At 48.5% G+C, this 24,302-nt stretch overlaps 2 protein-coding genes across 2 annotated transcripts in view; both read left to right on the plus strand.

Annotated features, from left to right (window-relative positions):
- The window catches only part of LOC123748939 (serine-rich adhesin for platelets), a 357,404-nt gene that overhangs the window by 58,758 nt on the left and 274,344 nt on the right, over positions 1-24,302 (plus strand). Inside the window, 2 exon segments of the mRNA XM_069315267.1 lie at positions 17,663-18,313; positions 18,315-18,556. Coding sequence (XP_069171368.1) covers positions 18,251-18,313; positions 18,315-18,556 — 305 coding nt within the window. The 5' untranslated portion in view covers positions 17,663-18,250.
- LOC123773046 (probable serine/threonine-protein kinase fnkE) lies at positions 1,565-3,815 on the plus strand. Its single transcript, XM_045766545.1, has 2 exons — positions 1,565-1,595; positions 2,803-3,815. Exons 1-2 carry the CDS (start codon positions 1,565-1,567, stop codon positions 3,813-3,815), a joined length of 1,044 nt encoding a protein of 347 aa, XP_045622501.1.

Raw genomic sequence — 24,302 nt, forward strand, 5'->3', positions numbered from 1 at the left:
AGCCAGTGCAGCAGACAGACAGGCAAATAGCCAGTGCAGCAGACAGCCAGGGCTTCAGCGACTAACGCTCACAAGAAAGGAAAAGGGAGCAGCTACGACGGCTCTCTTGCACAGTCTGGCGAACTGCACAGGACTTAATGTGACTCTTGCCGGGGGGGGGGGGAAGGGGGGAAGGGGGGAAAGAACATTTCCACGTCCGAGAGTGAGATGCTGGAGATGAGAAGAGCCGCGAGGGGCCGCCGCCAGGGGGCATGAAGATTATGTTTGACTGGAGTGAAATGCCTGATCAAGTTATGTTAGGGTGGCACTGTGCCAGGTTCAGAGCGTAGGGAGGAGGGGCAGGGCAAGGCAGTGGAGGGAGGTGGGGAAGGAGGGGTGAAAGGGGAAAGGTAGAGTGGAGGGTGGAAGAGGAGTGGGAAGGGAGGGAGGGGAAAGGCAGGGAAGGAGAGACGGAGGGAGATGGTGAACCTGAAGGGGGGGGGCCAGGTTTATCTGGTGGTAATTTGATCCGTTAGACTGTTGCATGCAGCGGTCCGCAGGCCACACACATCCGTAATAACCCGGCTGATCAGGGCACTTCCTGCTGAAACTTCCCTAATTACCACTTGAATACCTCCACTTTTGTTGTAGAGGGAAGACCTCTGATGTTCATACAGTGTTCTCTGATTTTCAAACAGTGTGTTCTGATGTTCATAGTGTTCTCTGATGTTCACACAGTGTTCTCTTATTGTGTTTATGTCTCCTGTAGCCTTTACTGGTACGTTACTACAGTTCCTACTATGTCTCTCATTCCAGTATGTTTTTGTGAGTGTGCATGTCTGGGACCTGGCCTTCCAGTACCTTCCATGCATATATTATGTGATGCCTCTCTCGTCTCCTTTTCCAGAATGTATATTTTGACAGCTCAGAGACAGACCCAAATAAGTGAGGTGCTCTACCTAGTCTGTGATAGGAGTATGTATGTGGTATGTGTTCATTCTACTTCAGCAATCTCTCTCTCTCTCTCTCTCTCCTGCTCTGAAAAGGGAAGTGAGTACCGAGCAGTACTCACGGTGGTACAGTACAATTGACTTGAAAAGCAGAAGGACTTTTGGTGGGTTCCCTGGATTTAAATGCTCTCAGTAACCCATCTTATCCCAGTCTTGGCTGATGCTATATTTACTGGGTTATATAATCGTTAAATGTTAGGTCATTCGTGACTTAATCGTAGATCACTTTTTTCATGTTTTCTTTTAAGGAGAAGGGGATTCTTGTCTTGTGTTTTGTATTATTTGTTTTTATATTTAGGTATATGGAATTTATCACTGTTGAAAATCTGGTTAGATTCTGTGGAGGTATTGTTGGTGGTGGTGGTTGTGGTTGTGGTTGTGGTTGTGGTTGTGGTTGTGGTGGGTTGTTGTCATGTTGTTAAGAGTGGCCAGCGGTGAAGGTAGTTTTTTTATTATTATTATTTTCTACCACAGACGTGGCCACACATTTACAATACTAACCGGCATATATACATTTTCTTCTGTCCTCCATGGACAGGGTTAGAGAAGTGAAGGTAGTGAAAGCTATTGCCGTGATGTTGCCACTGGAAGTTTCTGGAAAGCCGGGTAGGAGGGAGGGGGGTGAGTTAGCGCAATTGGGAATGCAGAAACGATTGAAGCGAACATTGCTGACGGCTTTTTTTCCAGATTCAACTCCAGATTTTAAGTTTAGTTTTAGACGAAGTTTCAGATTCTGATTAAATTTCAGATTAAGTTTTCAAGTTTCAAGTTCTTTGTCCTCCCTCCCCGGGAGATCTTATAGAGGCAAGTCTCCCCGTAACTTAGACCACCAGCACCCACAATTCCACCAAGAAAAAGGTATTCGGAAGTGCATCTGACATCCCTCCTCTCCCTCTCTCGTTGCTCTTTCCTCTCTTCCAGCTCTTACTGCCTCTCACCGGGTCCCCCCACACCTGTTACACCCCCCACACACCTGGTACACCTCCTCCCACACCTGGTACACCTCCCACACCTGGTACACCTTCTCCCACACCTGGTACACCCCCTCCCACACCTGGTACACCCCCTCCCACACCTGGTACACCCACTTCCCCCGTACTTCCCTTCCTCATCCTGATCCAAAATCCCTGAAGACAGTAGGTTTGAATATGTAGGGAAACCTGAGACTACTCTGGCCCCTGGGGATACCATAAGGAAGTCCTGCCATGAGAGAGAGAGAGAGAGAGAGAGAGAGAGAGAGAGAGAGAGAGAGAGAGAGAGAGAGAGAGAGAGAGAGAGAGAGAGAGAGAGAGAGAGCTCTCTTTCCTCTTCTCCCTCTCTATTCCTCCCTACCTGAGCACCCCTTTTCTCCTTTTACTCTGATCACAATCACACGCCTGTGCAAATTCCTTTCATGTTTTGGTCCCGTAATTAAAACCCCTTCACCGCCTCCTTCTACCTCGGCCATCATCACCACCATCATCACCACCATCACCACCACCACCACCACCACCACCACCACCACCACCACCACCACCACCATCACCACCACCACCACCACCACCACCACCATCACCACCACCACCACCACCACCACCACCACCACCACCACCACCATCAACCATGACCCGGGGGGGAAACTGGGATACAGACAAGGACAATGGTTGTCATATTCTCCCTTCTGGATGAAAGGGAGCCGGGAGCGGATAGTTGCAGCAGATCACAGTGTGTGTGTGTGTGACAATATGTGCCTGAGTTTGCGTGTGGGCAAGTGCGTTTATGAGTTTGCGTGCGCGAGTTTTTGTGTCATAAAGCTTTCTACAACACCCTGTAGCTCTTCCCATCATCCTGGGATTCTTCTCAACATCCTGGAACTCTCCTCAACACCCTGGAACTCTCCCCAACATCCTGGAACTCTCCTCAACATCCTGGAACTCTCCCCAACATCCTGGAACTCTCACCAACATCCTGGAACTCTCCCCAACATCCTGGAACTCTCCCCAACATCCTGGAACTCTCACCAACATCCTGAAACTCTCCTCAACACCCTGGAACTCTCCCCAACATCCTGAAACACTCCTCAACATCCTGGAACTCTCCCCAACATCCTGGAACTCTCCCCAACATCCTGGAACTCTCCCCAACATCCTGGAACTCTCCTCAACATCCTGGAACTCTCCTCAACATCCTGGAACTCTCCTCAACATCCTGGAACTCTCCCCAACATCCTGGAACTCTCCCCAACATCCTGGAACTCCTCAACATCCTGGAACTCTCCTTAACATCCTGGAACTCTCCCTCAACATCCTGGAACTCTTCTCAACATCCTGGAACTCTCCCTCAACATCCTGGAACTCTCCTCAACATCCTGGAACTCTCCCCAACATCCTGGAACTCTCCCCAACATACTGGAACTCTCCCCAACATCCTGGAACTCTCACCAACATCCTGGAACTCTCCTCAACATCCTGGAACTCTCCCCAATATCCTGGAACTCTCCTTAACATCCTGGAACTCTCCCCCAACATCCTGGAACTCTCCCCAACATCCTGGAACTCTCCCCAACATCCTGGAACTCTCCCCAACATCCTGGAACTCTCCCCAACATCCTGGAACTCTCCTCAACATCCTGGAACTCTCCAAAACATCCTGAAACTCTCCCCCAATATGGTCTTAGTTACCCCCAACTTGTACAGTGGGAGGAGCTCATTACTTCCAATGCCGCGAACATTACCTCCCAATTACAATGTTTCTCCAAGCGCACCTCCTCATTTGGCCTCGAGTTTGGTAGTTTTAGGTCATCCCAACACCGGTTACACCCTTCTGGCACCACCAACACCAGGGTGATCACAGTGCTAGGGTGTTAGAGGCTAGTCTCAGGGTAGATGTAACCAGGTAGACGCCCTTGTTAACCATCCAAGGAGGCGGATGGTCACGTGACAATTACCATAGTGACGCTTTGGAAATAATTAAAATACTATTAAACCTAAAACGTCGCCACAATGTGTATTCAAACGTTAACACAACATTTCTTAAAACGTCGACACAACATTTTTTCAAACGTTGACACAACATTTCTTCAAACGTTGCCGCAACATTTCTTAAAACGTGTCCACAACATTACCCCTGGAGTGCCTTGGGGGTCAGTCACATCTCGTAGGACGTTATGAGGGAGGCCCGTGGTGCCAGATGAGGCAGGGTCGTCTCATAGCACCATCAGACGGTGAGTGTCATGGCACTGCAGTTAGAACCTCTCAATGGTTCACACACACACATCAGATGGTTGAGAGGCGGGACCAAAGAGTCGAAGCTCAACCCTCCCCCCCTCTCAAGGGTCGACCTGTGGCCCGTGTGCTAGAGAGACATATGCACCCAGCATGAGGGGGGGGGGGGGAGGGGGGAGGGGGGAGTGGGGGAGTGGTCTACACTCCCTAATGCATCAACATTTGCCAGACAGCACAGGGGGATGTGTCATCGTCACCTCACAAAGAAGGAAATATGACCAGGGGATCTAGCTCCCGGGCCGTCAGAGGCAGGGAGGCTGTGGGGGTGTGATGTGGGAGCTGTACGTGCTCTGTGTGGGGGTCCTGGGTTGTGTAGGGGGGCACTGGTGCCAGCATCAGGGGGGGGGGGCACTAGTGGCACTCCTCGCTACACAAAGAACAAACTGCCTATCGGTCTACAACCCGCCATTTGCATTCTCAAAATTCTACAACTTTCCTGGGAATTGGGCGAGGATGGAGAGGCTGCATCTCCTTCATCTCCCTCTGGTGCTTGGCGGAGTGTGTTGGGGATGTTGGTGAAGCCGTAGTACTCCGTCTCTTCCCCACTCCCTCACTCCCTCCCACACGCCCTCTCCCAAAAACCTCCCTCACTCCCCAAGTCCCCCCTCTACTCCCATCTGCTTCTTCCCATCCCATCATCTATCTCTTTCTTTGCCACCTTTCACATCTCTCATCTCCCCTTCACACCCCCTCCCCCCTTTACCCAAGCACTGCTTAAAAATGCAATTTACATACATTATCTGTGAAAGTTGCGGGCGACCAACCTAACCAAAATATAGGCGAAACCCACAAAGATTACCAGCCCCATCCTCTCTATGACACTGTGGTTGACACTGGTTGATGGGGGTGGGGTGGGGGGGGAGACTGGTTGACGGGGCAGGGAAGACCCAAGTTGATGGGGAAACTGGTTGATGGGGTGGACACTAGTTAACGAGAGGAATGGTGTAATACTCGGTTGCTGGTTGTTGTCAGGGATGGTTGTGTTAGGTGGCTGTTTGACTTCAACACTGTTGTATGCAAGGGTACTGGGGGGAACGGGGACTGGGAGAGGGGGAAGTAGGGGTTGAGAAGCGTGGAAAGGGAAGAGAGGTTTTTTAAGGAAAGTTTTAGGGGCGTATAATTGCTACATATATTGGTTAAAAAACACATGAATTGAGATTTATGAAGATGAGAAACTTTTACATCTTCTGGCGAGGAGCTAAAGTAGTAATGAGTTTAAAAATGGGAAGTATAGTGTGAGTTATGATAGCAGGCGGGCTGTCCGCCTTGCTGACACGATGTTACGATATCAGGCGGGCTGTCCGCCTTGCTGACACCATGTTTATGATAGCAGGCGGGCTGTCCGCCTTGCTGACACCATGTTATGATAGCAGGCGGGCTGTCCGCCTTGCTGACACCATGTTATGATAGCAGGCGGGCTGTCCGCCTTGCTGACACCATGTTATGATAGCAGGCGGGCTGTCCGCCTTGCTGACACCATGTTATGATAGCAGGCGGGCTGTCCGCCTTGCTGACACCATGTTTATGATAGCAGGCGGGCTGTCCGCCTTGCTGACACCATGTTATGATAGCAGGCGGAACCTTGCAGCCCGATGCAGTGTCTGAGTGCGTGTATTTCGTCCATACATATCAATATAAGTGGGTATCAATAGATGACTACTGGGCCGCATTCACATATACACACCTGGGTACTGGTGTGCATATTTTCGTGTTATGTTTATGGACCATTTTTAAGGGCAAACGTGGGCCATTTTTAAGGGCAAACGTGGAACCATTTTTAAGGGCAAACGTGAACCATTTTTAAGGGCACACGTGGGCCATTTTTAAGGGCAAACGTGGGACCATTTTTAAGGGCAAACGTGGGACCATTTTTAAGGGCAAACGTGGACCATTTTTAAGGGCAAACGGGGACCATTTTTAAGGGCAATCGGGGACCATTTTTAAGGGCAAACGGGGACCATTTTTAAGAGCTAACGTGGGCCATTTTTAAGGGCAAACGTGGACCATTTTTAAGAGCTAACGTGGGCCATTTTTAAGGGCAAACGTGGACCATTTTTAAGGGCAAACGTGAACCATTTTTAAGGGCAAACGTGGGCCATTTTTAAGGGCAAACGTGAACCATTTTTAAGGGCAAACGTGGGCCATTTTTAAGGGCAAACGTGGACCATTTTTAAGGGCAAGCGTTTGCCCATAGTGAGTATGAGTGTGTGAGTGTGCCTGGGGTGAGTCTGGCCGGCACACTCACCCCAGGGCGAGGAACAACAGCCCAGTAATAAAAATTGTGATTTATTGGTTGTATTGGGAAGAGTAAAGGTGCCAAGATTGGTTGAGAAAATTGTCAGAGCGCACGATGTGAAGGGGGTGGGTCTTGGTGGGGAAGGGGGTGGGTCTTGGTGGAGAAAGGGGTGGGGTCTTGGTGGGGAAGGGCTGGGTCCTTGGTGGGGAGGGGGTGGGTCTTGGTGGGGAAGGGGGTGGGTCTTGGTGGAGAAGGGGTGGGCCTTGGTGGGGAAGGAGTGGGGTCTCGGTGGGGAAGGAGTGGGGTCTCGGTGGGGAAGGGGTGGGCCTTGGTGGGGAAGGGATGGGCCTTGGTGGGCAAGGGGTGGGTCTTGGTGGGGAAGGAGTGGGGTCTCGGTGGGGAAGGGGTGGGCCTTGGTGGGGAAGGGATGGGCCTTGGTGGGGAAGGAGTGGGGTCTCGGTGGGGAAGGGGTGGGTCTTGGTGGGGAAGGGGTGGGCCTTGGTGGGCAAGGGGTGGGTCTTGGTGGGGAAGGAGTGGGGTCTCGGTGGGGAAGGGGTGGGCCTTGGTGGGGAAGGGATGGGCCTTGGTGGGGAAGGGGTGGGTCTTGGTGGGGAAGGGGGTGGGTGGAGGCCGGGGTGGGTAGGATGTAGGCTGGGAAAGAATGGGTTTATGCTTACAATGGAAAGGGTGAGTGTGGGCGGAGCAGGTATGGAAGAAAGGGGAAAAGGAATGGGTGGGGTTAGGCCTGGAAGGGGTGATGGGAAGGGTGTGTGTAGAGGTTTTGATGATTTCAACGCTATGCCACCGTCACCATTAGTCCATTATCCACACTCATTGTCACCATGATTAAACTACGCCGCACTGCGTAAGAGGCCGCCATATATATAGTGAAGTTCCCGCTCAGCGCTGGGACCTGATTCACTATTTTCAACCTTATAACTTGGAAGGTTGCAGTCTGTCACTAGATACATAATTATATTCGTATTGATGCAACAAGAAAACTACGAAGAGTCACGTTAGGATATCGTAGACATTTATTTACGTTATCGTAGCGAAAAAGATGTAGTTAGAGAGAGATGATTCATGTGGCTGAATATTATGATTGGTGGCCCTCGAGGTAGTCTGATGGCTCTGGGGGTGAGTTACAGCCATGCAGATTGCCAGTAATAACAGGCTGTGTGGTCCGAGACCTTGGGTGTGTCATGTGAAATAGGGTCACGGAAAGAGGTAGGCTATGATTGGACAGCGCTTGGAGTGTCACAGATTTAAAGGCTGTGATTGGTCGGTTCTAGAAGGGACTCGAATGCTAGGAAGGCTGGGAGTGGGGTAGTGCCAACAGTGTGCCAGACGTGACCTTGGCCATGATTGGCCAGTGCCAAGAGAGTGCCACGGGCTCAAGGGGGCACCAGTCCTGACCTCTAATGGCCCTCAGTCTGGACTCTATCTTCACTGGCGTCCAAAATAAGGTGCTTTTGTGGAATTAATTCCAACTCAGTTTGTACGCGTTCTCGATCTAATGAACATCGTCTATAACCTATACTAGAGACCACACTACAAGAACATGATATTACACGCTAGAGAACACTGTACAAGAACACAATAGAAACATACTAGAGAACACTGAACAAGAACACAAGAGAAGCATACTAGAGAACACAGCACAAGAACACAAGGCCTCAACATACCAGAGAACAGAAGAATGAGTCGTAAAGTAGGGCTCTTAAAGCAACTTGTGCCTGGATATCAGATGTAAGAATTTCTTGGAAACCATTTTTTCTCTTCCTACCAGGATTCCAAGTCATTTTTCGACAAGGTACGGGCCTCAAATCTTCATCTTGAGGGGATTTCAACGAGTCTCTGCATGTAAATTCGGCCATATTTTTCACCCAAAGACATAAGTTATCCCTTTTATGGAAGTTTCACTTTTTTGGGGGGGAGGGAGGCGGGGGGGGGGTGGGGGGAGGGATGGTTCTGTGATTAAGGAAACTGTTCCATAATTCTTGTAAGATGTCTCTTGGGTAAAGGGTGAGTGTGGACCTTCCGTGAAGAAGAATGAGGGATGTAATTTGCATGAGTAACTTTATAGTGGTTTCCAGAGAAGATATCATTTCACCATCTTTGTCACCATCATATTATGGTAAGTATAGTGTGCTATAATAGCAGGCAGGCTGTCCGCCTTGCTGACACCATGTGCATGATAGCAGGCGGGCTGTCCGCCTTGCTGACACCATGTTTATGATAGCAGGTGGGCTGTCCGTCCTTCTGACACCATGTTATGATAGCAGGCGCGCTGTCCACCTTACTGATACCATTTGCATGATAGCAGGCTCGCTGTCCACCTTTCTGACACCATGTTTAGGATATCAGGCGGGCTGTCCGTCTTGTTGACACCATGTTATGATAGCAGGTCATCACGAAATCAGCATATCGGTACTGCCACTATCACCCCATAATTAAGGCTATCACTATCACCTGCACTCATCCACAAGGCTGTCACTATCACATCCACTCATCCACAGAGAGAGTGGAGTGCGTGGCTACATAAATTTTTTTCAGCAGAAAGCGGAAAAAATTTAAAGGCTGAAAAATGAATAACAGGAAATGTATTACAAGGCCTGAGGAAGTGGACATGAATATAATTGTGAGGAGAGCCAGCGGCCCCGCACTAAAACCATTACCAACGAACCCCCATTATCTTAACTCTCTCCCCTTTCCCCCTCTCTCCCATTTCCCATTTCTCGGGATACCCCCTGTTTCACTTAATGATGCCGCTCATTCCTGTGTGTATTTCTTCCTTGTTCTATGCTGGACATTCTCTCTCTCTCTCTCTCTCTCTCTCTCTCTCTCTCTCTCTCTCTCTCTCTCTCTCTCTCTCTCTCTCTCTCTCTCTCTCTCTCTCTCTCTCTCTCTCTCTCTCTCTCTCTCTCTCTCTCTCTCTCTCTCTCTCTCTCTCTCTCTCTCCAAAACACACACACACACAAACACACACAACCACTCCTCCACCGTCGAGCCAATAGGAGCCTCTGATTCAATGCTGGACCTTTGGATATTCGATGGACCTTTGGAATTTGAGTTTGTGTAAATAGTGGGTGTTCACTGGCCTCACAGGAATGTCATTTGGCGAGTAAATACTGAATTTACGAAGGCAACTCCGGGTATACCAGTCTGCTTGCTTCATACACAGACTTAGGGCAAAGAAGCTCTGTGCTTGAAGAGAGAAGAGGTTTTTTTCCTGTTAGGAAATGGTAAGAAAATAGGAGTTTGTATTTGAAGATTGGTTTCGAGTATGTTTATGTGTGTGTGTGTGTTGATATCGTCAACATGGTCGTATATATTGACGATAGCACACTGGAGAAGTGTCGTGGCAAGCTTGAAGAAGTCTCAAGCTTGAGGGTAACTGTCTAGAGGAAAAAAGAGTAGGAGACAGAATACCACTTCTCGGTGTTCTCCTTGGTGGCAATTCAGGCAGTTTCATCTCAAACGTGTAGGTTGATTCGGGGGAGAAGCTGTTACCCAAGCAGCAGGTCCCCCCCTCTCCACGGCGGTCTCCGGGGTTGGAGGTCCCTGTGCCCTTCTTCACCACCTTCGAGGTCAACCCCGGGACTCACAGTTACTGCGACGGCGCTGGAACCAATCGTATTGGCATATGCCTTTCCATTGGAGACTTTCAGCACCGTGGAGAGGGGGGACCTGCTGCATGGGTAACAGCTTCTTCCCCATATCAACCTACCCAGGCTTTGCGCCCTGGAGAGGCCACTCCAGACCGACAACCAGAGCGCAACTCCATAGTCTCCTGAGACTGATGGATGCCTACTACATCTCAAACGTGTATCGTAAACCTTACTGATCCAGCGGACGGTAAGATTGAATGCTCTCAAAGCAGGTATGCGAGGAGCGTCATCAGTGCATATGCAAGTCGTGCAATACGTGCATATGTAGGTCGTGCAATACGTGCATATGTAGGTCGTGCAATACGGGCTTATTTAGGTCGTGCAATACGTGTATATGCTCTTTTTGGCACCTGTTGCACCGTGAACCCGAACCTTGGCGCCAAATTATTGTACATAACGATTACAACAACACAGATTTTTATGAAATCATTCATCAGGGGGAAGAATAATGGCCCCCCCCCCCTAGGGGAGCTATTGAAAGGTATTATAAAAATGCCTTTACTCAGGCCTATAAGAAGGATGAAAAGGCATTATGGGATATAATTGAAGGGAATTGTAAATCGTGCCGTGAAAACGCAAGGATGCGTCCTATGATTTGTTATAACGACCCTCGTTCAGGTACTTAACAACCCTCGTTCAGCTACTTAACGACCCTCGTTTAGCTACTTAACAACCCTCGTTCAGCTACTTAACAACCCTCGTTCAGCTACTTAACAACCCTCGGTCAGCTACTTAACGACCCTCGTTCAGGTACTTAACAACCCTCGTTCAGCAAATTAACGACCCTCGTTCAGCAACTTAACGACCCTCGTTCAGCTACTTAACAACCCTCGTTCGGCTACTTAACAACCCTCGTTCAGCTACTTAACAACCCTCGTTCACCTACCCTCATTATATTAATGGAGGCCGACAAGAGACTGTACAATGAACTTAACAAATGAAAACATGAATTTTGAATTCGTTCTTGGATGAGGGAGATAAATATATGAAGGAAGGAATGAAGAGTGAATGAAGATGAAGAGAGCGTGTGTGTGGGGCCTCGAGGTGTAAATAGAGCATCATTCACACCATGTCTTGGCGGAGGTCCAGACCCTTCCTGAGGCATCTTCTGTCTTATCCAAAAGGGGTGCTGGGAGGGAGGGGCACCTTTTCGCGCGCTTTCCAGCGGTGTCTTTGGCGCCTTTTCCAGCAGCTGCTGTTGTGTGCCTTTCCTAGTTGTGCCTTTCCCAGTGTGCGCCTTTTCCAGCAGCTCCTGTTGTGTGCCTTTCCCAGTGTGCGCCTTTTCCAGCAGCGTATTATCGTTTCCAGAGCGGAAAGCGACGCCCCCTCTCTCTCCCAGCGACTCTCCTCTCAATAGCATGGCTGGATGCAGGCAGCCCAAAGGCAATACCTATGATGGAGGGATGCTGGCTGTGGCTGTCATCTGGGTCTTCATCTTGGCGACCCTGATGCATCACCTCGTTAGCCAGAATGGTCTCCCCCTTCACTTGCCAGGGTTTTACTGCTAGCGAAAGGTCTTTACTCGCTTCAATTTGTTGGCGTCGGTGTATGTGTGGGTCTGGCGGGTAATTGAAGATGACGGGCAAAGGCGTTCTTGAGTGAGAGGATTGTGAGCGTGGCGGGATGGGTTGAATAGGTGGGTTGTGAGGGGGGAGGGTGGATGGATGGTTGGAACGACTTTGGAGCGGGTTTGGGGGGAGATAAATGGATAGAATAGATGCCTTGTTATGTTCTACTGGTGTGGGTGATTTTTGATTGACGGACAGTCACTCACTCACTCACGCACATACACACACACACACACGTGTGTGGGGGGGGGGAATGTTTGTAGTCAGTAATAGTTGATTGATTGACAGTTGAGAGCAGGAACGGGCCGAAACAGCAGAACTCAACCCCCGCAAGCACAACTAGATGAGTACACACACACACACACACCGTAATATAAAAACAACGCTTGTCGCATTCATCACAAGACCTGTCACCCATGCGTTAAGCCCCAGACTCACCCACAAAACTCACCCACAAGACTCAACCACCAGTTGAGCGCTGGAGCTTGCAGTAACAACACCCCCAAGTCACAAGATGGAGATTGAAGATGGTTATAAAATGCAAGCGAATCGGAGAAGAAATTTCAGATTTAAAATATAAACAGGTTTGTGCATGCTTTATTGAATACCAGTTTACCCTTGCTTCTCAAGAGGGAGGTATACTTTAGTTTACCTCTTGTCGTATACTACCCATATACCTCGTAGATTGATATCAACCACTACCCACCGATATGATAGATTGATATCAACCACTACCCACTGAACTGGTAGATTGATATCAACCACTACCCATCTACCTGGTAGATTGATATCAACCACTACCCACTTACCTTGTAGATTGATATCAACCACTACCCACCTACCTGGTAGATTGATATCAACCACTACCCACTGACCTGGTAGATTGATATCAGCCACTACTCACCGACCTGGTAGATTGATATCAACCACTACCACTGACCTGGTAGATTGATATCAACCACTACCCACCGACTTGGTAGATTGATATCAACCACAACCCACCTACCTGATAGATTGATATCAACCACTTCCCCCCCCCCCCTGAACTGGTAGATTGATATCAACCACAACCCACCTACCTGGTAGATTGATATCAACCACAACCCACCTACCTGATAGATTGATATCAACCACTACCCACCGATCTGGTAGACCTGATGGATAACCTTTTCTGATTTAACCTTTTAGGCTGTTTTAATATAAAACCAATCATATAATTTTACATTTCTGATCAGAACACTTCTGAGTGACAGCAGTTAGATGGTTCTAAAGTGGGAACTCACGACGGGTTTAATTTAATACCAAAGAAGTTCAAATATTTCACATGGCTTCCATATATTAGGATTGGAAACTCAGATCGTGTGTGTGTATTTTTGCTTGGGATATCGTAGAGGTGATATCGTACCTTGGGGAAGTTCCGAGGATCAATGCGCCCGCGACCCGGTCTTTGATACAGGCCTCCTGGCTGGCCGTTTGGTCAACCAGACTGTTAGACGCTGTTACCACCAGAATAACTAATCAGTTACAGCTGCTTTCGCGTTATTATGTCATGGAAACTCGGGGTTCAGTAATGTTAACACACAATGTAACTACCGTGTTAGTTTTACAGTTGTTAACCATAACGACTTAAAGTTAAGGTTAACTTAGTCTTAACCGGTACACTGGCCAGAAGCCAAGTCGTTCCAGGAGCCAGATTCACGGAAGCACTTACGCAAGTACTTACGAACGTGTACATCTTTCCTCAAGATTTGGCGGCTTTGGTTACATTTATTAAACAGTTTACAAGCATGAAAACTTGCCAATCAACTGTTGTTATTGTTATAAACAGCCTCCTGGTGCTTCGGAGCTCATTAGCTGTTTAATAATTGTAAACAAAACCGCCAAAGATTGAGAAAAGATGGACAGGTTCGTAAGTGCTTGCGTAACTGCTTGGTAAATCTGGCCCCAGAAGCTCACCCTGCCATCGACGACTCGACTACCATATGGCGGGAAATCCTCGCTGTACTCTTCACTTCGAGGACAGGCAGTCGAAGTCACCGCCCCTGGAAGACGTGGGCGAGTCGTCTTCTGGAGCAGTTCGACCTATTGTGACGACCTGGATATATTGTGAAGAGCTCGGTCTATTGTTCAGCGCTTGGGTCTATTGTGAACTACTCCCAGCATAATGCTTTGGCTACAATTCTTGAATACCTGGCGGCCATAGCCATCATCTCGAGCAATGTTTCGAATTTCCACAGAGCGGAGCGTGGCCGTTCCGCTCTGTGGCTGAGCCTCAACTGAGCTGCAAGAACGAATCCTGCGAATGGGCTTTCGCATTACGTCAGTGAGCTCGACGCTTATTGGCTGATACTTCCATTCTTGACTAATCAAGAACCACTAAAATATAACCTGTGTTCCCATTGGCTAAGATACGTTAACCTGTGTTTCCATTGGCTAAGAGTTCTGTTTAGCGTCATTTTTGTCACCTTAGAAATATAAATGATGAGACATTTTAAATTTATTTCATTTAAATTCTTTTACGTCATAAACTAAAATTATTATAATTTTTTAATTAATATAATTATAAATTTTATGATTATCACATTTGTATTTAAAATATTCAAAATAAAAGTCATAATTAAATAACCACCATTAAGTAATCAGAATTAAAATCCTACCTTTAATTAATACCTGACATGCAGGTATATATGCATGTCAGTCAGCTGAGTCAAGCAAATTCATTGTTACTGGTTCTTTAATACATAAATACAGCTGTATTAGTTTAACAGTATAATACACCAAAGGGGAGGAAGCTTGCAAAGAGGAGCTAATTGGTAGTTCCAGCCGTGAGCAGCACTCTGTGTATCGTTATATTGTGCAGGGCTCACGCCATGCCGATATCAGGGCTCACGCCATGCCGATATCAGGGCTCAAGCCAAGCCGATATCAGCTCGTTCTGTGTTGTGTATGATTGAAAACCTTGACAATGGCGCCGAGGTGGTGGTGGCTGGTTACGGCTCTTCAATCATTCTCTGGTTTGGTGGTGTGGTGTTAGGTAGTGTTGTGTGGGTATTGTGGGTATTAGTGTGGTATGGGTATTGTGGGTATTAGGTAGTGGGGTGTGGGTATTGTGGGTATTAGGTAGTGTGGTGTGGGTATTGTGGGTATTAGGTGGTGTGGTGTGGGTATTGTGGGTATTAGGTAGTGTGGTGTGGGTATTGTGGGTATTAGGTAGTGTGGTGTGGGTATCGTGAAGGAAGGAGGGAGGGGAGTGTGTTGTAGGGGTGTGGGTAATGGATAGGAGGTAATGGGAGTTTTCCTTTGGGGGTGTTGGTGGAGGGGGGAGTGGGATTGGTGGGGGGGAGGGTTCTTGGAGGGGGGAGTGGGTGATGTGAAACAGGGAGAGGTGGTTGGGGAGAGGGGTGAGGGTTAAGATATAATGGTGGTGTATGGGGGGTGTTAATGCCAAGCTGTGAGGGGTGTTGGGGGTAATGTTGTGGTATTAATACAATCTGACTGTTGTGGCATGCGAGACACAGGCGATGACGTATGGTGTGGTGTTACACGATGGTGTGACACTGTGACAATATAGTGATGATGTGTAGCTTTCGTGTGACATGTACACTGTCCCACCACCTAACATTCCTTCCTTCCCTCCCTCTCCCTCCCTCTCCCTCCCTCTCTTCCCCCTCCCTCACACTGCCAGACAAGAACGGCCCTATCACCTTGCCTGGAGTCGCCGTGACACTGGCACCACGGCGATGGCACTGACCCTCTGTGACAGATTGTATCCCTCGCTCTCTGCTGGATTAATATTGTGCCCTCCAGTGGTTGGTGGCTGTCCAGTGGGTGTCTCTGGTCCATTACCGTCCGCTACGTGTGTGTGTGTGTGTGTGTGTGTGTGTGTGTGTGTGTGTGTGTGTGTGTGTGTGTGTGTGTGTGTGTGTGTGTGTGTGTGTATTAATGACATCACCAGCTCATAAAACGTGCAAGCAGAGAGTTCCTCCCTGCAAACCTGCTCCTTATCTCACTGTCGTGAGAGATGGGATCAGATCAACTTAGTACATAATACCTGGCGGCCTGCTTAGAGCAGGACTACTTATACTCAGCTCAAGCTTATACAAGTTCCCTGATGTACTGTAGGGGAGGGTGAGTGTGTGTTGAAGGGGGAGGGTGTGTGTGTGTTGAAGGGGGAGGGTGTGTGTTGTCGGGGAAGAGGGGGGTGGGTGTCGTGGGGGGGGGATAGATATGAAACAAACAACAGGAAGACATCAGGTATGAAAGTATTGTACTGGTTTGTTTTGAAGAATGTGTCTTGAGGTAAATGAAGGGGGAGGGGGCCCCGTAAGTGAAGGGAAAGGAGAAGAGCAGCAGCGAGGAGGGAGGGGAATGGTGGGAAAGGTGGGAAAGGTAGTGGTGTCAGGCGCATCTGGGACGGGGATGTTTACCAATTGGTCAGAGTAACGCCGAGGCGTGTGAAGGTGGAGTGCAGTCTGGAGTAAGTTTATGGAGTATGGAGGTGGTGGTAGGGAGTGAGGCAGTCTGGAGTAAGCTTATGGAGTGTGGAGAGGAGGTACACTCACCCCCACATCTCCCATCTCTCATTTTCTTCTCATGTTTATATTTCCATACATTAAAAATGTGACGCAGTGGAAACAGCACAGATACAACACGAGTTAAATGTGAGGGAGAGAGAGAGAGAGAGAGAGAGAGAGGGAAGGATTGGATAGAGGGAAGGTTAAGGTAGTGAAAAATCCTCAGTTAATGGCTAATCAACTAGGAGGAGATTATGTCTAAACTTACCACTAAATATATGACGGTATTAGTTACCTGTGTTGTGACCCACAGGACAGGTGTTGTAAATATGTGTGGCAAGGGAGGATAGGATGAAGGAGAGGAGGATATATATAGGGATACCCAGGGCGAATTCTAACTCCCAGGTACCTATTTACTGATAGGTAACAGGGGGCATTAGATTGAAAGAAACTCGGCCCGTTGTTTCTCGCCGTCGCCGGGAATCGATCCCCGGACCACAGGATTACGTGTACAGCGTGCTATCCACTCAGCCACCAGCGAGTCGTGAATGATAATGGTGAGGATTTCCATTAGGCCGGTGCAGTGGGCGGCTTGGGCCAGATTAACATGCGCTTTATATATTTATCGAAAATAAAAATTAAAACTCGCTTTTGTGCAGAGTGCAAAAATGCTAGTTCTCTCTCTCTCTCTCTCTCTCTCTCGCTTTCTCTCTTCTCTCTCTCCCTCTCGCTTTCTCTCTCTCTCTCTCTCTCTCTCTCTCTCTCTCTCTCTCTCTCTCTCTCTCTCTCTCTCTCTCTCTCTCTCTCTCTCTCTCTCTCTCTCTCTCTCTCTCTCTCTCTCTAATTGGTAATTAACCGCCTATTCATAAACAAAACTGCTGTAATTGTTGAGCAAGAACAAAATAACAGCTGGTAGCGTCTCTGCTGGCAGCTGGTATAACAACCAGCTTAACAGCTGGTTGCGTCCCCGTTTATCAACCAGCTAGAGTCATGGGTGTCGTCAGTGTGGACAACAGTTCGAGGTGACAACCTTAAAACATTAAGACAAATATCTGACCTTTGCTTTACCTGAAATTAACGCTGATCTTGAGTGCAAGTGACCCTGAGATGGTGACCTTATTCTTGAGTACATGTGACCCTGAGATGGTGACCTTATTCTTGAGTACATGTGACCTTTTCACTTCCCAAAATGATAATAACCGTACGAGTACTTTTCACAGGACACGAATTAATCTTTTAGCATCGTTTAAAAGTGATTAAAAGCAAGAGAAAAAAAGACATGTTTATTATGGAAAAATTCATTGATATAAATTTTTCTTGAGTGGATGTATATATATGATATATTTATCTGTATTTGTATGTATTTCATATATAAATAACGAAATATATATGTGTTGAAAATGTGCGTTAAAAATGTTCAGCTGTGAAATGTCTCGACAAGGATTAGTGCTTTTAAATTATCAACTGTTGGGAAAATTGTGAGTTGTGAAACGGGGTGACAATCGACTGAGGTACAGTGACACAATCAACAGTGATGTGTTGCAGCATCAGCAGGCCTACACGCCAGCAGTGACAGGCGCCAGTGACCCTGAGCTGCGATAGTCACACAGCAGTGCAGATACGAGCAGTGGAACAGCAACCAGCAGTAACAGCTCAAACACAGAACAATGCGACTACCCTTACTCACGAGGCGAGTCACAGAACCAGCCTTGACAGACGTCACAGTAATTCAGCCTCATTTAACAGACAGATAAGGGTGAGATGCCAGTGAATAGCGTGAGACGGAGACGTCACAGCCACCACCAGGAGCAGCAGCATCAGCCGAGGGACGAGGAGGCTGAGATATACTAAACAGGGGGGTGATGCTCCCCTGGAGGCCTGGGGGTGGGTTCGAACAGTGTAGGAGGCGTTGGGGAGGCCGCCCTGGGGGTCCTGGGAGAGAGTACCCCGGTCCTGCCCACCACACCGACTCAGGCCGCTCCTGAAGATGGGTATCACGTAAACGTAAGATGGGTAACAAGCATTCCAGTGCGAAATGTCAGTGTCCCAAAAATGGCAAGAGACAGAAGAGTTTGTTGCTGCTTGCATGAGCAATGTCGTCAGCACAGTCCCCAGTGCCGAGAAGGGCAGCTCATCAAGCACCAGCAGCAGCAGCAGCAGACACAACAGCAGCAGCAACAGCAGCAGCAGCAGCAGCAGCAGCAGCAGCAGCAGCAGCAGCTCAACAACCACAGTAGCAGCCAGCAGGAGAAACCTTACCTACAGCCGAAGCTACACAACCCCTTACATACTAATGTTGTCCACTGCAGAGCTGGGTGAGTATCTCTCTCTCTCTCTCTCTCTCTCTCTCTCTCTCTCTCTCTCTCTCTCTCTCTCTCTCTCTCTCTCTCTCTCTCTCTCTCTCTCTCTCTCTCTCTCTCTCTCTCTCTCCCTCCCTCCCTCCCTCCCTCCCTCCCTCCCTCCCTCCCTCCCTCTCCCTCTCCCTCTCCCTCTCTCTCTCCCTCTCCCTCAAGCCTTTCCCACCACTATATCCTATCTCCATCTCTCACATTATAATCATATACTTCACATTATCTCGTATTAGTGTTCCATGAATGTTAATTTTACATCGAAAATGAGAACCTTGGATTTTTTTTTTAATTGCAGTACTATTTTTAACTGTAGCCTCGTGTGGGCTGTAAAATAGTCAAAACAGTTGGGCTTGAAATCTGCAAGTGTGAGTTAATGTTACATTTGAGACTTATTATTTAATATTCTATTATATTTACGTATTTTGCTCATTAATGTTATCGGTTACTAATTTTATTACCTTTATTTCCAGGTAAGTTCGCCAATCAGAAGACCCGGAAATGGTAAAGTGTACCTTTTTATCTATTTTAAAAAGTTATCTTTAAACGCGGATATACGCATGTGATATAAGGTTGATTTGTCTTTATATATAACCTGAACTGACCAATCTTTATAGTTCTTGAGGCGATTGGTAATTGCGATGCACAGTTGATGAGGTTAATCTCGGTACGGGGGTTGAGCTTCGGCTCTTGGGTTCGGCATTCAGTTAATTAGTGCAGTATAGGTTCCCCAAATCTGTTGGGGGTCTGTATATATATATATTATCACCTGACCCAGTGCGGGTATAAATCAACTAGTATTGTAAGATCTGTTCACTTGAGAATGAACCATGGAGGTTCGAAACGTTGTGCAAATTATATATATATATATATATATATATATATATATATATATATATATATATATATATATATAGTAGTATAGTGTAGTAGTGTAGTAGTGTGTGTAGTGTAGTGTGTATATAGTGTGTGAAGCGGCTTGTCACTATCTTCCTCCAAAACCACTAAGCCTCTCAATGTTTACATTTGCTTACCGGTGATGTTTATCTGTCTGTCTGTCAATCGTTTCATATACTCTGTCCTTGTCAATTCCGAACGCTGACTGATGCAGAGGTTGACAGGTCTGGACGCTGGCAGGTCTGTGAGTTGACAGGTCTGGATGTTGAATGAGGTGCACGTTGACAGATCTGTAAGTTTACACGTCTATACGTTGACAGATCTGGACGTTGACAGATCTGGACGTTGACAGATCCGGATATTGATTGATGGCTGTCAAGGGCGGAGATCAAGGTTGCCAGGGGCAGCTTCCCGCGTGTGTTCTCAACTGTGAGGCTTGGCTCACTGGCTGCTTGGCTCACTGGCTCCTTGGCTCACTGGTTCCTTGGTTCACTGGCTGCTTGGTTCACTGGCTCCTTGGTTCACTGGCTCCTTGGCTCACTGGCTGCTTGGTTCACTGGCTGCTTGGTTCACTGGCTCCTTGGCTCACTGGCTCCTTGGTTCACTGGCTGCTTGGCTCACTGGCTGCTTGGCTCACTGGCTGCTTGGTTCACTGGCTCCTTGGCTCACTGGCTCCTTGGCTCACTGGTTCCTTGGCTCACTGGCTGCTTGGCTCACTGGTTCCTTGGATCACTGGCTCCTTGGCTCACTGGCTCCTTGGCTCACTGGCTCCTTGGTTCACTGGCTCCTTGGCTCACTGGCTCCTTGGCTCACTGGCTCCTTAGATCACTGGCTCCTTGGATCACTGGCTCCTTGGCTCACTGGCTCCTTGGCTCACTGGTTCCTTGGCTCACTGGCTCCTTGGATCACTGGCTCCTTGGCTCATTGGTTCCTTGGCTCACTGGCTCCTTGGCTCACTGGCTCCTTGGCTCACTGGCTCCTTGGATCACTGGCTCCTTGGCTCACTGGCTCCTTGGATCACTGGCTCCTTGGCTCACTGGCTCCTTGGATCACTGGCTCCTTGGCTCATTGGTTCCTTGGCTCCTTGGATCACTGGCTCCTTGGCTCACTGGCTCCTTGGCTCACTGGCTCCTTGGATCACTGGCTCCTTGGCTCACTGGCTCCTTGGATCACTGGCTCCTTGGCTCACTGGCTCCTTGGCTCACTGGCTCCTATGTAAACTTTGATGATAAATATTATCTAGTTAACCCGTTCGAATCTCTGTTCGGAACGCATTTAAACGAACGCTTAAGCATTTCTAGAAATCTGAAACAAAGTATAGTGTGTAGAGCGAGTTCGTCTTGAAAGATACAGATAATTGATAATAATAATAATTCATTATATCGGCGGGACAGGAAGCCAGGTTATATATAGAGTATATGTTTGGCTTATGCTGGGGTTCCTTTGAGCTTTGGCACTCTGTGGCTGCCTCCCGGAGTGCCTCAGAGGGGCCAAATGGTCCAAAGATTGATGAATGAGGTGTATTTTCTTGAGATTATCTTGAGATGATTTCGGGGCTTTAGTGTCCCCGCGGCCCGGTCCTCGACCAGGCCTCCACCCCCAGGAAGCAGCCCGTGACAGCTGACTAATACCCAGGTACCTATTTACTGCTAGGTAACAGGGGCATAGGGTGAAAGAAGCTATGCCCATTGTTTCTCGCCGGCGCCCGGGATCGAACCCGGGACCACAGGATCACAAGTCCAGCGTGCTGTCCGCTCGGCCGACCGGCTCTGTACATTGCAAATGCAAAGCCCAGCTATACCCTTGAGTATGTTGAGGGCTTCAACTGGTGACGTGATGTAGTTTAGTGTGGTGGGGTGTGGGTGATGGAGTGATGAGGGGGGGGGGTGTGAGGGAGGTATGTGGGGGGGGGGGGTTGTGGATGGAGGAATCACTCTCCCTGACCCCACCACACAAAATGTTGTCTCCACCTCCCTTTCCACATCACACAAGCGCCCCCTTTCCCCCCCTCGCCATAATACTCAACTAGCCTCCCCTACCTTCCCTTGAGGCATCATTCCCAGTCCTTCTCCCTTCCGTTCGTCAACATCCTTCCCTTCCCCCCTCCCTTACAGCTCCCAGACACTCTCCCCCTCTTCCAGCTTCCCCTTCCGGCCCTCTCCCTCACCGTCTCCAAGTCCGCGATAACCCTCCCTTCACACGTCATCACCGCCATCTTCCCAGCCCCCCACTTCCCCCCACCCCCTTCCACACGGAAGGGGCATCAAGGCTGACGCTGGCAAACGAGCAGGCGGCAAGTCCCCTCTTCCTTGCGTCCCAAGTCCCTGTGACGAATTCAAACAGCGTGATTATCTATCTTGTTCCTCTTCCACTCTGGGAAAGAGCGGGGATGGAATGTAAAGCAAGGGGACAGGGTTGAGTTGTGGTGGAAAAGCGGTCGTGTGGGAGAGGGTGAGAGGGAGGAATAGGCTCTGAGGATGGCCTATGCCCAATATAAAAGAAAAAAATATATATAATTAGATCCCCCAATTGCCCTGAAATTGTTCCTGGTTGCAAGGTAATGCTGTTTAATTAGATGGAAACAAGTCATGTTCTTTCAAGACAGGGAACATGGCCAAGATTACAGGTCATCTCTAGGAGTATCGTTCAGCTCGTTAGTGTATAAGAGAGCTGATTGGAGGAGATGACTGGAGCATTAACAGGGGGGGCGTTACCAACGTGTATTTTACGTCTGAGTTGAAAACGCAGAACTTACACACCTTTATTTTGGGTTAGTTGTAATACGGTCAAGGTGTGAAATTACATAAGTGTAATTACAGGGTGACACTGCTTGTGGTGTCTCTTCTTCCTAGCATGTGTGTGTGTGTGTGTGTGCATGTGTGTGTGCGTGTGCGTGCAACGAGTAGCAGCGAGTACTCTTGTGCGTGCAAGGTACTCTAACAGCACTCTCCCCGCGCCGTTTAGTGAGGTCTGGTTTGCAGTTGTCACGTACTGTAGACAGCCAGCAATACACGAGCACCCATTCGCTGGCTGACCCGCGCGATACACCACTTAACCGTAATGGTAACGCCGATTTGGCGCGCCTGTTTGAGCTCTCTTTCAAGATAACAAATCCAATACAGCCTTCCTCTGAAGTACAGTTACAGCTGCGGTACCCACATTGGTCGATATAGAACCCCAGGAGTTTATATATAGAGCCCCAGGGGTCGATGTTGAGTCCCAGGAGTCGATGTTGAGTCCCAGGAGTCGATGTTGAGCCCCTGGGCGTCGATATAGAGCCCTGATTCCTCTATGTCACTCCGTGCACGCTGCTGGCATCGGGTGATCCTGACTTTTGGCTGTAGATAGTGAAACGTGATTCTGGTGGCCCGTAGAGTTTGTTCACTATGTAAACACACACACACACACACACTCTCTCTCTCTCTCTCTCTCTCTCTCTCTCTCTCTCTCTCTCTCTCTCTCTCTCTCTCTCTCTCTCTCTCTCTCTCTCTCTCTCTCTCTCTCTCTCTCGCACACACACACACGCATGCACGCATAATTGCATTCTCTCCTTCACCCTTTCCGATATCATTGTCAGTGACTGCCATTCTTTTGCACTAATTGCTACCCTCCATGCTCTCTACTGGCACTCCCTAAACTGGCACTCTCTCCTCACTGGCACTTGTAATTATCTCTTTACTCATAACTCATACTGGTATTTGACACTACACTCTACTACTGGCTATCATTCACTCATAAATTACTACTGTATTGACAACCGACCTACCACCAACTCAGCCAACCACAATCAACCAACTTACCACTTGGCAAATCATCTACCAAGCATCACCACCACCACCCACACTCACCACCCACACCACCACCACCCACACATCCACCCACACCACCACCACCCACACATCCACCCACACCACCACCACCCACACATCCACCCACACCACCACCACCCACACATCCACCCACACCACCACCCACACTCACCCACATAAAAGGTGTTGAGTGCATCATTAACTTTAGGGAAGATAGGCTCGAGTGGGAGACTAATGCGTTTCAAGCGCCAGTTTCTGCATCTCATTTACTGAGGGGCCAATTGTAAATTGTAGTGTTGATATTGCAACGACCTTGTTGCACAGTCTGGCGCCGTCACGTGCAGTTACACGGGTCCACAAGTGTACACGGGTACAAGTGTACGCGGGTACAAGTGTACACGGGTACAAGTGTACGCAGGTACAAGTGTACGCGGGTACAAGTGTACACGGGTACAAGTGTACGCGGGTACAAGTGTACACGGGTACAAGTGTACTCGTGTACAAGTGTACACAGGTACAAGTGTACTCGTGTACAAATGTACAGGCAGGAGTGAAAGGGAAGGTACCTCCATTGGATAAGGGAGTACCTAAGCAACAAAAGACAGTGAGTCAGTGTGAGAGGTGAGGTCTCAGATTGGCGAGATGTCACCAGTGGAGTCCCGCAGGGGTCATTCCTTGGACCTATACTGTTTCTGATATATGTAAATGATCTCCCAGAGGGTATAGAATCGTTCCTTTCAATGTTTGCTGATGATGCAAAAATTATGAGGAGGATTAAAACAGAGGATGATAGTAGGAGGCTACAGGACGACCTAGACAGACTGAATGAATGGTCCAACAAATGGCTACTAAAGTTCAACCCGAGTAAATGCAAAGTAATGAAACTAGGCAGTGGAAACAGGAGGCCAGACACAGGATACAGAATGGGAGATGAAATACTTCATGAAACGGACAGAGAGAAAGATCTAGGAGTTGATATCACACCAAACCTGTCTCCTGAAGCCCAC

The sequence above is a fragment of the Procambarus clarkii genome, chromosome 81 (assembly GCF_040958095.1).
Source record: "Procambarus clarkii isolate CNS0578487 chromosome 81, FALCON_Pclarkii_2.0, whole genome shotgun sequence".
NCBI classification, from domain to species: Eukaryota; Metazoa; Arthropoda; class Malacostraca; order Decapoda; family Cambaridae; genus Procambarus; species Procambarus clarkii.

Excerpts from the sequence above, each read along its gene's own strand:
- LOC123773046 (XM_045766545.1), top strand. The coding sequence starts at position 1,565 with ATGTTGCCACTGGAAGTTTCTGGAAAGCCGG. Across the intron at positions 1,596-2,802 it reads GGAAGTTTCTGGAAAGCCGG|CTCTTCCCATCATCCTGGGA; the intron begins GTAGGAGGGAGG and ends AACACCCTGTAG.